The sequence below is a fragment of the Solanum tuberosum genome, unplaced genomic scaffold (genome assembly GCF_000226075.1).
Source record: "Solanum tuberosum cultivar DM 1-3 516 R44 unplaced genomic scaffold, SolTub_3.0 scf00051, whole genome shotgun sequence".
NCBI classification, from domain to species: domain Eukaryota; kingdom Viridiplantae; phylum Streptophyta; class Magnoliopsida; order Solanales; family Solanaceae; genus Solanum; species Solanum tuberosum.
In genome coordinates this window covers 849239-865449 of record NW_006238978.1, presented here as the reverse complement: position 1 = coordinate 865449, position 16211 = coordinate 849239, and the positions used below count along the sequence as shown (strand labels likewise).

Here is a 16211-nt window from a genome sequence, read left to right as displayed (position 1 = left end):
CCACCTCAATTTTCCTATATATTTTGTGTAAAATATTTTTTTATATTTTTATATATAAATTCTTTAAGCAAACATGACAACATCACAAAATATTCAAATTCCATTACTTCAAATTGATCTAAATTTTTCTGCTGAATCTGATGTTATTGATAATGAAATTAGACGACAAATGAATTTTAGTTCTAGTTTGACAAATCATTTGTTTTTTTTATTTAAATGGTGCATAATTCCTTTATTTGGATCTTGATTTTTCTCAATTTGGCCTTCACATGTTTTGGTTGAGTCTTCTATTTTTACATCCTTTGAACTTTTTGAAATGTCATCTTCCTTGATAAAATTTGTTGAAGCTTCAACTTTCAAGATTATTTTTGAATTTTTTTTTCATCTTTTATTTTTCATTTGTTTGTTGATTTTTTTTTCAAAATCAGATTTTATAGAATAAGTAGTGAATAAAGAAAGTAGTTAATTAATGAAGTACTCTCCCAATGAAATTAATTACTTGTAGATTTCCTAGGTTAGTCAAAGTAAATACATTTAATCAATCAAGGTATAATGGACAAAATATGATAATTTATGCATAAATTTTATAAAATGACATATATTGTGGTCCATATATTTTTAGAAAGGAATAACTTATAGAATGGAACGGAGGGAGTAATATTTTTGAGTTATTTGGTTCTAAATTAATATTTTATGTATATTAAATAAAAATTTTTAAATAAATATAAAAATAAAATATACTTCATAGATTCTAGCTCCTGCCCATAATAATAGTGTTTGTCCAAAGAGAATATTATCGTCCTATGTAAGTATCGATAATCTGTCCATCAAGGATAAGGCAGACCAAAGAAATAGCATACTACTATATTTTGGCTTTTTGCTTCTACTAGTATTCTAAGTTGAAATCCCACAATTTTCTTCAAGTTTTATTGACCACTTGGCTACACCGTTAGGTGCATAAACATACATTATACATTTGTCAATTGTATATTTTTGGAGAATTTGATATGGATGTGACATCAAAAGTGAAGAGTTCACGCAACTTAGGTTATAGCACCTTCATTTTCCCTTTTCAAGTACTAAAATTTCAAGGAACCATTGAGATGAGTTGAGCCAATACCAGACTAACAAAGTGATCTTTAGCTCAAGGAAAGAAATAATTGCAAAATCATCAACCAATTGAACTAATTATGCAACAAATTACACAGAAAAAGAAAAAGAACTTAACACTGATTAAACAATTTCAGTAATCAAATAGTTCCCTAAAGCTAAAATACATAACAAAAACAGACTTAAATATTCACAAGAAAATAACAAACTGTGCCAACTAAAATACTTTGAACAAATATAAGCACAAGTGCACAGTGTTGTGTCTCACATTCTGCCATACTCCACATCCTCAAATGGATTGGGAGTTGTACTGGATCGCTGATTCAGTTGTACCTCGGGACGTTCTATCTCTAATCCTCCGTTAGTAGAGTGGACGTGTTGTCTGCTACTACGAACCTCCTCCACTGCCCGGAAATATGCATATGGTCCCCATCCTGAGAACAGCGAAAAAAATGAACATATCGGGTTAATTTCAGAATTTTGTCCACTATAATAGTAAAGTCACGGAGAAGAGATTTTGTGCAATGCCTTCTCCTAGATCATTAGCAACAAAAAGGAAAAATCGTGGGGGATTAGAAGAACACGCGATTGGAATATATGATCAGATCACACTAAGATGATTGAATCTTCTTTGTTTAAAGAACTGAGTTGAGAAAAGGCAGATGTATAGAACCTTTCAACGAGATAGAGTTCTCTCAAAATGGAATATAAGCCAGATTAGTCAACATTGACAAGATTTTATTTGTAACGAGTGGTTTTGTTGGTTGGTTGATTGGTCACATTTTTGTCATGAAATGGTGTAATTAACTTGGTATTAGTCTGGATACAGAATATTTTGAAGTACTAAGGAGCTAACAAAATCGAAAAGATTGGATAAAAGGTTTGTTTAAGTGCGAGGAATTACTACACAAAATATAATAAAAGCGGGAGGAGATTACTGAAGAATGTACCTTCAGTATGGTATGGAGCAGGGAAGAACTGCAGGTAACAGAATGTTGCAACGAAAAGGCCTGAAATGTGAAACACATGGAGTTAGTATTTATCAAACGAAATGCAGCCCTTGTTTACTGATAAATGTAGAATTTCAAGACGAACCTATCATTCCTCCAGTGAACACGTCTTGCCAATGATGCCAGTAGTCATCCACACGTGAGACCCCAACAAGAGATGCCATTAGGAGAGGAAGAAGAACTATGCATAATTTTGCCACATGCCCTCGTCGATCAAATGCTTTAATCTTCCCTGCTAAATACAATGATAGAAACCCGAGACCAGCAAATGACCCTGCAAAGAAGAACTCAAATTTTCTTAATATCTCGGAAATCCTGATATAATGTACATGGATAGTGGAAACGGAGAAAGTTGAGCTACATACATGAGGTATGCCCGCTTGGGAAGCTCTTATGTCCTTCCTTAATATCACTTGCTTTACCATGGCATTTCACGTCTCCCCACTGATCATACTCCTGAAAAAAGAACAGCAAAATATATCAATCGACTTACAATGGAGTTGAGCACCACTTTAAGCAATACGCTTCTAAGTGTATTACAGTTATGATCATCATTCATCACGAAAAGTGCTTTCACTATCAGATAAACACACGGATACTCTTAGAGTCAAACAGAAATGAACTAAGAAGCTAACCCTTAATTGGGAAAAAGGTAAAACTTCTCCAATCAGGGAGACTGGGAGAGTAAGATACATACATCTTTACCATCAGGAAAGCAACGCCAGAAAAAGTCCGGTCGGGGACGGCCTACTCCATTCTTGATGGCATCCGTGATTACAGCCGTAATTAGTACAGCAAATAAGAGGCCTGCAATTTTTGAACAAGTCTAGTGCAGTTAGTAAAGTTACTTGGCAAACCAAATACTACAACAATGAAAACAAAGTCACACAGACAAAATTCACTTCGAGTCGATATTTCAATCCGTACTAAGGGGAAAATAACTCTGAAATGGAAATTACCTAGAATGCTGTGGTGCAGATCATAGACATCCCTCCTCCGAAGATAAACGAAAAGGAAGATGATAATAGGTAATACAACTGCATATAGCTGTTCATAAAAGATATCTGTTAACAACACTAGAAACTCCAGGATTTGATTACAAAAAATTGAACTTTTTGAAATTTGCAAGCACAGTATAATCAGCACTCCGCCCACACCTCTATTCTATCGTAGAATAGAAGCTTCAATGTCCTATTAGAGCAATTAATTAAACTTTCCGTACATTACATTGATACTCAACTCAATATGTTAAAAAAGAAAAGGAATACTCACGGGAACAGACCACACTGGGACCGTATTATCTTTCATGGGATATTTCAGATCAGTCATCATATCCTTTCCAACATACCGGTGAAATGGACCGATGACATAAAGGACTACTTCTATTACTACAAGCAGTAGCAATATAAGCCAGTCATGCATGTGAATTCTTGCAACTGATGATCCATGAGACTTGATAGTATGTCCACATCCGAGCTCAATCGCATTTGTATTACCCTGTTCCATTTGAAACAGAAATATCAATAAGTACTGTTGCAAAAACAAATTAGTATACAAATTGACAGTTCATTTGATAAAACATTCTAAAAAGCAAAAGTACTTTGAAGTTAGCAAAGCCAGAATGAATAAGCACTTCGTTTTGAACCACACGACGTAATCTTCAGAAATGGGAATACAGCAACAACAAACATCTATGCCTCAAAAACAAGCAAGTTGGGGTCGGCTATGAATCCTCACTATTCATATCAGTCCATTTAAGCTAATCTTGGTCCGGTTTTGTATAGGAGAAGAATTAAGAATAAACATAAAGTTATTATATATAACCACAACATGCTGAGATTTCTAGAAACTATAATCCTGCAGAAAGAAATAGTTGTAGATATACCAATGAAATAAACAGTATCATCACTAAAAGATCTTCCAATATCACTACAGATTTCGTTCATTATCTTACTGGAGCACTAAATTCTTACTGGAGCACTAAATTGCACTGATTGAATCTACATCAAGAACCCCACAGTTCAAATCCTTCCAATTCTTCTCATCCCATACAAAATTTGGATTTTTCATCATAACATCCACAGATTGCTGCTAAACAAGACAGTCAAAACAATTAAGTACCATACGCCATCCGAGTAAAGGACAATTGCAACAACAACACACCCAGTGTAATCCCACGAGTGGGGTCTGGGGAAGGTAGAGTCAACATGGACCTTACCCCTACCTTGAGAGGTAGAGAGGTTGTTTCCAATAGACCCTCGGCTAAACGACAATTGCAAGAGAATGAAAATAGAAACAGCATTGATAAGCAGAACCAGAAATCAAAACTAAAAAAATATAGATATCATGAAAAATGGGAAAAGAACACAGCAAAAAGGCCAACAAACCTGAAACACAGTCCTAATCTTGTCTTTCCAACCCATTTAAGCACTGCTGATACTTCAATTATAAAGAGCAGAATCCAACCTCACAGATAATCTTGGGACCTAGAATCCAAAAAAGCACCAAAATTAACAAAAAAAGACAAGATTTTTAAATGAGTTCCCACAAGTTTATGCCTTAAAGCTTCAATTTTTCAGTCACAGAAGAAAATTGAGAAAAAAATACAGTATAAAGTAGTAAGACTTTAAAAGAGCAGAAACCCAAAAACCAACCAAAATTAAGAAAGGAAACATGATTTATCAACAAAGAATCCTTCTAAATTATACCAAGACTGACTACTACTATCATTAAGAACAATTTTGACTTTTAAAAAGAAAATAATGGTACTAAATCAAACATTAAGCACTGAGAGGTACCCTTTTGGCAGATATTTTCTAAGGAAACAAAAGAATAATTCAAATGGGTCCCCACAAGATAAAGCTTCAAACTTTAGCAATGGAAGAACACAAGGCAAGAAAAGAAGAAAATTGAGAGACAATACAGTATGAAATAAAAGACTTTTAAGATAGAAACGACGACTACAACAACAACATACCCCGTGAAATCCTACATGTGGGGTTGGGGGAAAGTAGAAGATACACAGACCTTATCCGTACCTCTCGTGGAGGTAGAAAGGCCGTTTCCCGAAAGACTGTCGGTTCAGGTAACACATATCAAAGTAGAAACCCAGGACCCCACCATTTATAAGGGGAAAAAATCCTTCTAGATATGACACCAAGACTGACTATCAGCCTCATCATAAGAACAATAATGACTTTTTAAAGGAACTTAATGGTGTTAAATCAAACGTTGAACAGTACTCATTTTAGCAGATATTTTCTAAAGAAGCAAAATAATAATTAATTGGGTCCCCACAAGTTAAAGCTTCAATCTTTAGCAATGGCAGAACATAAGGCAAGAAAGAATCACCACACAGAATGTGGTGCAGCGGATGGGGCCGCTCTTTCAGGCCCGAGATATGGAAAGAGCCCAAAAATGAGCCCTAAGTGATGCAAATCCGAATTAGTCAAACTCCAACACACATACTGAACACCGAATGAAAAACCAAAAAAAAGGCAATAAAGAATAAAATGGAGAATCCAAACTCACATAGAATCTTGAGACCTAAATTCCACAGACAAGATTTATCAGCAAAGAATCCTTCTAGAAATGACTAATACTATCATCATAACTCATAAGATCAATTTTGACTAATTAAAGATTCATTTTTTCATCAAGTTTTTGTTTAAAGATTCAATTTTTCAACAATAAAATGGAGAAAAAAAACACAGTACACTTCAAAAGTAGCAAACACAACAAAAACCCACCAAAAATAATAAACAATACAAGATTTATCAACCATAAATAGCCCTTTTAGAAATGATATCAAGACTGACAAATATACATCATAATAAGAACAAAATTGACTTTTAAAAAAGAAATCAATAGTGTCAAATCAAAGATAAGCACTGAAAGTACCTTTTTTAGCAGATATATTTACTGGGGAAGCAAAAGAATAGTTCAAATGGGTCCCAAAAGAAGATAAAGCTTCAATCTTTAGCAATGGCAGACCATAACTGCACAAGACAAAGATGGAAAAAAAAAGTATGAAAAGAAATTTGTATAATGGATTTTTCTTCTTTAGGAGACAGTTTTTAAGACTTTCAAAAAAATTAAGAAAATTCAACAACTACGCAAAATATGGTGCCGAGGTACATGGAAAGTGCACAACCTTTTATTTTTGAAAAATTGAGAATTTAGAATAGGGATGGGAGATTCCAAAGACCAAGACTTTTTATTCCGAAATTATTATTTAAGTCTAATTAAATTTAAATTTTAATATTACAAGGCCTATTTTAAGAGGTGTTAATTTCGATTCGAGACTTTAGATTAAGAATAGATCAACACCAATCATCCTATTACTATTCATGTCGATGAGTATTAAATTATTTGATCAGAGCCGTTGATTTTGTCAAATATGTTAAATTATTTGGTCAGATAATGAAGGCTTGGTTGGTTGGTTGGTTATTGTGGGTTTTCAGGCTATAACTGTCGACGTGTAGGACCTACACAAGATGAATGATATTTTCCGTTTAAATGGCCAAAAAATTTAATCAGGATTTTGTTAGAAATTTAAAAAGTATAATATTTTTTTTATTTTTAAATAAATTGATCTTTTTCCTATTTTTTTTAATTAAATGTATTAAAGTTAAAAGGGTAAAAATGTTCAAAAAAGTAAAATAACATAGTGTGAAATATATTATTTTACCATTCTGGCCAAAAAGTGAATAATTTGACTTGATACGGAGTTTAAGAAAATAAAAAATAATTTAATGTTATAATCCTAAATTAACTTGTGTGGAATATACTAAAATATTTTTTAATTCGTATAGCCTTACGCATACTATGTGGAAAATTGAAAAAGTGTTGCCAAAGAATAAAAAAGGTCGTTGTTTTTAAAATAGAGGGAATATTTTTTTTAGAGTTTATTGAGTAAATATTATTTCATCTAGTCTTAAATTATGTCGTGTTTTTCTTTTACACACTTAAAAATATTAATGAAGAGAAGTTTAGACTTTTTTTTTACCTTTATTTGTGTTGTAAAATGTATTCTTTTTTCGTTAAATATTTACTTTATTTATGTATTATATTGTCTTATAATTGAAGTGTTTGTAGTTTCCAACATAAATTACACGATTTAAGGTATTAATTTTATCTTAAATTTCTAAAATGATTAATAACTGCGATAACTAGTCTTAAAAAACATGATAGGTAAATTGAGACACGAAAAGTAATTACATATCAATTTATTTTTGCATTTTATGATTTTGACACCAAATCTCTGAGAAAAATGAAATCTTTTAACCCCCAAATTTTCTAAAGTGTGTCTACATGGACTAAACCAAAAAATAGTGAGATTAGCTCATTGAAATTCAGTAATTTATAAAAAAATTAAAATTCTTAGAGGTGAAATCAATCCTGTAACAACAAAAAGTAAGAAATTCAGATAGTTAATCAATCAAACTATCATTAGAATAATGGGACTTCCTTCAAATATAAGTTTTGTGGCTAACATGTATTGATTTAACTTTTATAAAATCTAAACTAAATCATGTATATAATTGAATTTAAATAAGTTCTAGAACAATTGCTTTAGTCAACAAAAATCTTATGGCCTTTTCTGTTTAATTTCTTTGACTTACCTAGAAAAAATAAAATAGTAAAAGGTTAGGTAGAGAATTTTGAAACTTATTATTAGTTTTGTTGCTCGAGGTCATCACGTAGTTCATTTTTAATTTTTATATTAAAGTAAAAAATAATTATTTTCTTAATATATGTATTTCGACTTTTAATTAGTTGTCTTTAAGTTACTGAAAATAATGCTCCTATATTATGAAAAAAAACCAACCCAAAAAGAAATGCCAAAAAAGTTTAAAGATTTTGTGTCAAATATTTGGATTTTGAAATAATATTTGCAAATATTTTTATCTATAATATGAACTACCGAATTTATTTTTAAAAATATTATATTAGTAAGAAAAAAAAATCACATAATAGATGTAAATATAAATTCTTTAAAAAATAAATTATAGTTTGGTGTTCCTTATCTTTCTCTTTAAACTTTAAATATTAGTAGTATTACTGTATTAGCATTATGCGTTGTGAGTTGCAATTCTTTTCGAAACAATCACGTTACCTCCAAAAGATATGATAAGTCTCCGTATATTCTATTATCCTTAAATTTCACTCGTAAAATTATACTGAATATATAATTATTATCGGTGTAAAGGGTGGGGACTGACTATTAATTAAGCCACTGTAGTAGGTCAAACAGAACACATGCTAAAAGTTTGGCACAATGTTGGTGGGATATTATTAATGAATTATTTTTTGCAGTAATTTTCTAAAAATAAAAAAATAAATATATGATGCCAACAAATTAAAATCATGTTGCGTTTATAAAATCTAATCGGAGAATCAAATACAGGTGGGTTAAATTGTTTTATTGAATATAAAATAATACAATATATATATATAAAAACTGTGTTGACACTTTTAAATAGTTGAGCTAGGTTTGCTAGAAATAAAAACAAACTCTTTGTTATATATAAACGAAGTTCATACCCTTAATATCATGACTTGTTGTTTATTATAATTCATATCAGAATTCTATCGTGATCTCATTTTTTTAATTAGTTTCCATTTGAATTCACTCATTCAAAATTATGATTTCGCCACGAATTAAGATATAACGTAGTTGAAAATGTTAAGCATTTTGAATCAAAATTCATTGATTTTACATAGAAAATGATGATAGGAAATAAATGAAATGAATAAACAAAGAGCTTTGAAAAATTATTTATTCTTTAATTTTTTTCCTTCTTATAATTTCCCACTTCAAATTTGACAAGAAAAATATATCGCAGAACATAAATTAATGAAATTGGTTGACCAACAATAATCACAAATCGTTTGCTAGCTTTCTCAGTATTTTCACATAATATTTTACAAATAAAAATAATCGTACTTCTCCTGTATATTTGTTGTTCTAGGAAGTTTCATGTATTAATCATTTGAATCACGATTTTACTGGATCGACTAATTTAAATTCACATTGCATGAGGGCAATTAAAGGTGAAAATGTTCCTTATTAGGTCCTTTTCATTTCTAATGCTCAAAAGTCAAATCGGATGCATCTAATTAAGTGTGAAGAAGTTTAATGCCAAATATAAATACTACATAAAAAATGATTTTTAGCGGCAATTAATTAACGACAATAACTTAATTGCCACTAAACATGTATTTTTAGCGGCAATTAGCACTCTTTGTATATGTCTTTAAAGTCTTTAGCGATGTTGGATCTAATGACACTTAACTAATGCCGGTAAAGACTTTAGCACTCTTTATTAATATGTCTATCTTTTACCGCTAAAACTTGTTTTTGTTGTAGTGAATTAATTGACTAACTATATATAGCCCGGTGGTTTGGGTTTGGGACTTCCATGTTAGAGGTCTCAAGTTCGAGGAATTTGCCTTCTGGATCGAGCTCGTCGCACTAGGCCCAGTGCTGGTTTCCCTTGTCATAAAAAAAAAACTATAAACTTATTTATTATTATAGTATAGCTCGAAATTGTTATATAAATTTATAAGCTTTAAATTTAAATCTGTATTTAAGAAAGACCAAATTCATCCTATCATCATGAATCATGATCCTCGATTGTGTGTTATTTTTTATGTTTGAAGTAACATGACATGTATTAAACTTTAGTAACATAATCATAAGCAATTTCTTCTTACAATTTAATTCTTGTGTTTGTAATTTGCTTATTGTGGTTTTTTTTGTTTTTTTATTTTGTAATTACAAATGCCAATGACTCATCATGCATCAAGGATGATAAAAAGATGGAACATCAATTATTAATATGGGTGGATCTAGCTAGAAGTTTTGATACGCGTTCAATTGAATTAAGTAATTTTTGTTTATATAGTTATAGTATATTTGTCTTTATACATATATTAATCCTGTATAATTATTAAATTTAGAATCAATTTTTTACCTCACGAAATCGCCATTCTAAAATTTAAAATTTATTGAGCTGAAATCATGATTCCGTCTCCTATTATTAAAATAAAATAGCTATCTGTCTCCAATAAGTAAAACAGCTCAGATGCCACTTGCCCTCAACTTTCTTATCCAATAATTTCTCATCTGTAAATACAATAATCTTCTCATGTTAAATGATGGATTTCCAAGTGGTTAAATATATAAATATCAATTAATTATATGTATATTTATAGCTAAACAGAAGAATCAATTGAATAATTAGGAAAATGTCATAATTTCTTAATTTGTGATTATGATCTCCATTTTTTGACATTTAAAACTGTTGAGTGATTTTAAGGTTATCATCTTATATTTAAACATTATTGGGATCATCACCCAAACAATGAGCCTTACAACTCGCAAACTAAGATTTAATCGAGCTCTAATATGAATACCTAGGGAGGTGAGAGGGTGTTCACTCGAACCCTCACTAAAATAAACTCGCAAATTAGGATTTAATCGAGCTCTTATATGAATATCTAGGGAGGTGAGAGGTTGTTCACTCGAATCCATCACTAAAATAATTTCATATTAAATGAATTTGTGAGACAATATAATGTACACTTATTAGAAAAACATTCTAGGACATAATTTAAATCATACTTTCCACTATTATTCTTTATGAAATATTAAATGTAACTTGGAAATGAGAAAAAAATTTCTAACATCCAACTTAAACTTTGAATAGTTCAATTATTTCAAACAATGAAAAAAACCCCAAAAAATTAATTAATATGGAATAGACAGAGTACACAACGTGCGTCTCTGGAATGGGTGTACAAAATTACAAACAATATGGATTCCGGTAATAGGACATTGGTTTAGTTAAAGTGTGTCTCTGAATTATCGTTCATAGTCCGGGATACTTGTGCCTTATCCCATATATATTTCTTTTATTTGGATAAGTGATTCATGTAATCCAAAATTCCACACTACATTTGACTAGTGTTCTGCTATTGCTAAAGTTTGAAACTTCAAAAGGAAAATTCAAAAAGGTACTTAATTTTCATTGCTTAATGTTTAATTTAACCCATTAATTTCTTTCTTGAAAAGTCAAATTTGTTCTTATTATGATTCTATATTAGTCCTTCTTGATATCATATCATATTTGCTAAATAAATATTGTTTCTTTTATTAATTTTGGTGTTTTTTTGGATTTTAGGTCCTCAAGATTCTCTGTAATTGAAGTATTAGCAGTGCTTAAATGGGCTGGAAAGATAAGATTAGAACTGTATTTCAGGTTTGTTAGCCTTTTTTGCTTTGGTTGATTTTTAGTTTTTGATTTCTTGTTCTGTTTATGAATTGTTGTTCTATTTTGCATTCTCTTGCAATTGTTCTTTACTCATATGGTGTATAACAACAACAACATACTCCGTGGGGTCTGGGAAGGGTAGTGTGTACGCAATCTTACTCATCTATTGTAAAGGTAAAGAGATTGTTTCCGGTAGACACATATCAAAATAGTAAGAAAAGGAAATACAGTAGTGAAGAAGCCATGCAGAAAATAATAGAGAAACGAACAATAGGAACAACAAATAATATGTTCATCAAAGCAAAGGAAACAACATGCATGTAATAATAAAATTGAAGAATAAGATAGTAGGAGAAGTAATATAATAATCTGCGGATTTTAGGATGAAAAAATCCATTTTTTTATGGGGTGAGAAGAATTGGGGGCATTGAACTATGGTGTTATTGATCTAGATTCAATCAGTGCAATTTAGTGCTCTAGTAAGATAATCCGAAATTATATGGATGAACTCTGTAGAAGGGGAGGGGAGACTTAACGTAACTGGTAAAGTAGTTGTTATGTGACGAGGTTACTCGTTCGAACTGTGGAAATAGCCTCTTGCAGAAATGCAGGGCTGCCTACAATAGACTCTTGTGGTTCAAAACTTGATCTTTATTCATTATTCTTCTCCTATATAAAACCGGACTAAGATTAGCTTAAATCGATTGATATTGACAGTGAGGATTCATATAGCCGACCCCAACTTGCTTGTTTTTTGAGGCGTAGATGTTTGTTGCTGCTATATTCCTAATATTTCTGATGATTAATACTTCATGTGGTTCAACACGAAGTGCTTGTTCATTCTGTGGTTTTGCTAACTTTGCTAACTTCAAAGTACTTTTGGTTGTTAGAATGTTTTCATCAAATGAACTATCAATTCGAATACTAATTTGGTTTTGCAACAACGCGTATTTATATTTCTGTTTCGAATGAAACAGGGTAATACAAATGAGATTGAGCGCGGATGTGGACATACTATTAAGTCTCATGGTTTATCAGTTGCAAGAATTCACATCCATGACTGGCTTATATTGCTACTACTTGTTGTTATAGTTATAGTTCTTTATGTCATTGGTCCATTTCATCGGTTTGTTGGGAAGGATATGATGACGGATCTGAAATATCCGATGAAAGATAATACAGTTCCAGGGTGGTCTATTCCTGTGAGTATTGAAGCTTCACGAGTGTAGGCGGAGTGCTGATTACACTTGCAAATTTCAATAAGTTCAATTTTTTGTAATCAAATCCCGGAGTTTGTAGTGTTTTTCTTAACGGATTTCTCTAATGAACAGCTATATGCAGTGTTATTGCCTATTATCATCTTCGTTTTCATCTATCTTCGGAGGAAGGACGTTTATGATCTGCACCACAGCATTTTAGGTAATTCCCATTTTAGAGTTGGTACGGATTGGAACATCGAGTAGATGTAACTTTACTAATTACGCCTAGGCTTGTTCGAAACTTGCAGGCATCTTATTTGCCATACTAATTACGGCTGTAATCACTGAAGCCATCAAGAATGGAGTAGGACGTCCTCGACCCGACTTTTTCTGGCGTTGCTTTCCTGATGGTAAAGATGTATGTATCCGTTACGTTTATCTGATATGATAGTGAACGCCATCAAGAAAGCATATTGCTTAAATTGATGCTCAACTCTGTTGTAATTTTCGATTGATTTATTTCGTTGTTCCTCGTTTTAGGAGTATGATCGGTGGGGAAACGTGAAATGTCATGGTAAAGAAAGTGATATTAAGGAAGGACATAAGAGTTTCCCAAGCGGACATACAAGTGGTCTGAATTCTCGTGAAACCTTTGTTGCTTTAGTGGGATGACAAAGAGTTTGATGTAACGAAATTTGGCTTCTTATTTGCAGCATCATTTGCTGGTCTCGGGTTTCTATCGTTGTATTTGGCTGGCAAGATTAAAGCATTTGATCGACGAGGGCATGTGGCTAAACTATGCATAGTTCTTCTTCCTCTCCTAATGGCATCTCTTGTCGGGGTTTCACGTGTGGATGACTACTGGCATCATTGGCAAGACGTGTTTGCCGGAGGACTGATAGGTTCGTCTTGATCAAATTCAACATTTTGAAGTACGAAGGCTACGTTTTATTTGATAAGTACTAACTCCATGTCGTTTCACATTTCAGGTCTTTTCGTTGCAACATTCTGTTATCTGCAGTTCTTCCCAGCTCCATACCATACTGAAGGTACTTCGAATTATTTTGTTGTATCCAGACTAATACCATGTTAAGTCGCCAACCAACAAAACACTCGTTACAAATAAAATCTTGTTAACGTTGACTAATCTAGCTTATGTTTGACTTATATTCCATTTTGAGAGAGTTGAAAAAGCACTATCTCGTTGAAAGGTTCTATAGTACATGATCTCCTCTTTCTCAACGCTTTTCCTTAAAGAAAGAAGATCCGATCATCTTGGCATGATCCTTTTGTCAACAGATGCTCTTATTACACTCGTAGTCAATATGTAGCATGATCCTTTGGTTACATACTGTATCAGTAGAAATCCCAAAGCACAATCGCGTTTTCTTCTAATTTCCTACGACTTTTTCCCCTTTTTGTTGGTAACGGTCTTGGAGAAGGCATTGCACAAAATCTCCTTTACGTGACTTAACTGTTATAGTGGACAAAATTCTAAAATCAACTCGATATGTTCATTTTTTTCGTTGTTCTCAGGATGGGGACCATATGCATATTTCCGGGCAGTGGAGGAGGTTCGTGTAAGCAGACAACACGTCCCCCCTACCAACGGAGGAGTAGAGGTAGAACGTCCCGAGGTACAACTAAATCAGCAATCTGGTACAACTACCATTGCTTTTGAGGATGTGGAGCATGGCAGAATGTGAGATATAAGACACTGTACACTTATGCTTATATAACAAAGTTCTATAAGCTATTTGGAAATTTGTAAAAGAATAAACAGAGAAACTAAAATTTAGTAAGAATCGATCGAATTGAGTTATGATCCGCTTTTTAGCTCGAACCATTTCAGCTCAAGTAACTTTTAGACTTGACCGACTTATTTAGTTACTTAACGTGTTTTGATCAAATCAAATTTAATTCAATCCGTCTATTACACCGAAAACATGTTAGTTGAGATCAAAATTAGGTAATATTGGTTATTATCCTTAGTGGGCCCAATCTATATGGGCCTCATACCAACCTCCAACATGAAATGTCTATATTAAATAAAAAATGTGTATGGACAACTTTTTAAAAAATAAAAAAATAAAAAAATCATCGATCAAATTATGCTTAAAATGTATGAATTTCTTAATATTATCGATGCAAGTAAATTAATATTTTTATAGGTCAAGGAGTTGTTGGAGACACTAAAAATACAAGAAACTATAATTTTAATGGGAAGTTTATTGCTTTACTTTCTTTATAAACTATAATACATTTTTTCTGATTTTTCTTCGTGGGAATTCATATGGTTGATTTTGATTTGAAAACTTGGTCAATCAAAAGTTATTAATCTAATATTGACAAACGTGATTTTTAAAGGGCAAATTACATAAATCACATACTTTTAAAATTGATTAATCAAAGATGTTTTTTTAAAAATACTTATAGCGAAAAATACTTTTCAAAATAATTTTAAAAGGTTAATCAAATTAATTATAATTCAGATTCTTATCATTTAAAACTTTCAACACTCTTTAAGTTAACTTCAAATTCGTAAATTAAAAATGAAGAAATCTTATTTTCGATTAGTAAATTAGGTTTTTACACCATTAATATTTTTATAACTTATATTATTAAACTTTTTATATAGGTATATATACTCCCAAGTCTACATGCAAGTTGCAAGTTGTCTTTGTACTAATTTAGACTAGAAAGTAGGACCCACATGGGTAGGGGCCAAAGAAAAAAATATATACGTGGGTCCACAAAAAACATACATTCATATTTTTGACTAGATTTTAGTACTCTATAATATAATTCCGATTTTAAATTTGTCATAAACTTTATTTAAATTCTTATATTATTTCTTATATTTCAATTAAGTATCTTAACCTATAATAAAGTATTTTTATTGTTCAGATTCAATTCAATACTTTTAAAAATGATATGTGTAATTTAAGTATACATTACGTAAATAAGTTAACTGCTTAAAATATATCTTTTTTTTAATTATATGTACTAGCCTCAACAATTTGTAAAATTTAAAATTTATTTCAACGGAGGCTAATGCGTATAATTAATGGATATGACATGTTTATTGTGGTTAACTTAGCTACCTATCAGACATATGAGATTAACTTAAAAACGTTTTTAAAATTTGAATTGAAAGAATCCAATAGAAGGATTCAACAACAGTTCGAAAAGTTGTCCTATTCGGAAATCTCTGAATCTATGCTTATTTTCAACTGCCCGAAGTATTTCGTCGATTATTGCGTCCTTCCTCGTCTCTAAGTTCCTAGGTATCCACCGTAAGCCTTTTCTCATTTGAACCTTGCCCTTTATTATGTGTTCAGATACTCAATTAAAATAAACGGTAATTCAGGTATCTAAATAAAATTTAATGAATTATTCATTATATATATATGGATTAAGCCTACTAAAATAATATCAAAATATATATTTTAAAAAATATTTTTAATATTATTTTTTTTTAGCACACAGCTGTGAGGACTATAAAGGAAAAAACAGCTTTCTCTGGCAAAACTATCTTTTTTTTTTCTCCCTTTTTTTCAAGTCTCTTTCCTATATGGACCCTCCACCGTTTTCCGGCGGACCAATCACGGCGG

General features: G+C 31.4%; 3 protein-coding genes across 8 annotated transcripts in view; 2 read left to right on the top strand and 1 right to left on the bottom strand.

The window, feature by feature from the left end:
- Positions 1-1157: 1157 nt before the first annotated feature.
- Positions 1158-6230, bottom strand: LOC102591197 (lipid phosphate phosphatase 2-like). 5 transcript variants are annotated; one of them, XM_006344114.2, is made up of 9 exons: positions 6021-6230; positions 4508-4606; positions 3393-3617; positions 3080-3167; positions 2818-2927; positions 2486-2576; positions 2206-2394; positions 2061-2120; positions 1158-1544 (listed from the first exon to the last, which is right to left on the bottom strand). In XM_006344114.2, the coding sequence occupies exons 2-9, from the start codon at positions 4541-4543 to the stop codon at positions 1375-1377; spliced, it is 969 nt and encodes a 322-aa protein (XP_006344176.1). In that variant the 5' UTR covers positions 4544-4606; positions 6021-6230; the 3' UTR covers positions 1158-1374. The 5 variants fall into 5 exon arrangements, with proteins under 5 accessions (XP_006344176.1, XP_015162770.1, XP_006344177.1 ...); XM_015307284.1 differs by lacking the exon at positions 6021-6230 and adding an exon at positions 5098-5272; XM_006344115.2 differs by lacking the exon at positions 6021-6230 and adding an exon at positions 5148-5272.
- Positions 6231-11071: 4841 nt separating this feature from the next.
- On the top strand, positions 11072-14440 carry LOC102590836 (putative lipid phosphate phosphatase 3, chloroplastic). Its single transcript, XM_006344111.2, has 9 exons — positions 11072-11141; positions 11309-11386; positions 12376-12600; positions 12730-12817; positions 12906-13015; positions 13138-13228; positions 13311-13499; positions 13587-13646; positions 14134-14440. The coding sequence occupies exons 2-9, from the start codon at positions 11351-11353 to the stop codon at positions 14301-14303; spliced, it is 969 nt and encodes a 322-aa protein (XP_006344173.1). The 5' UTR covers positions 11072-11141; positions 11309-11350; the 3' UTR covers positions 14304-14440.
- A 1671-nt stretch (positions 14441-16111) lies between these two features.
- LOC102590490 (uncharacterized) overlaps positions 16112-16211 on the top strand; it is a 3318-nt gene continuing 3218 nt past the window's right edge. The window contains exon 1 of one of the 2 annotated variants that reach the window (XM_015307283.1): positions 16112-16211. In XM_015307283.1, coding sequence (XP_015162769.1) covers positions 16172-16211 — 40 coding nt within the window. In that variant the 5' untranslated portion in view covers positions 16112-16171. The other variant, XM_006344110.2, reaches the window with a different exon arrangement.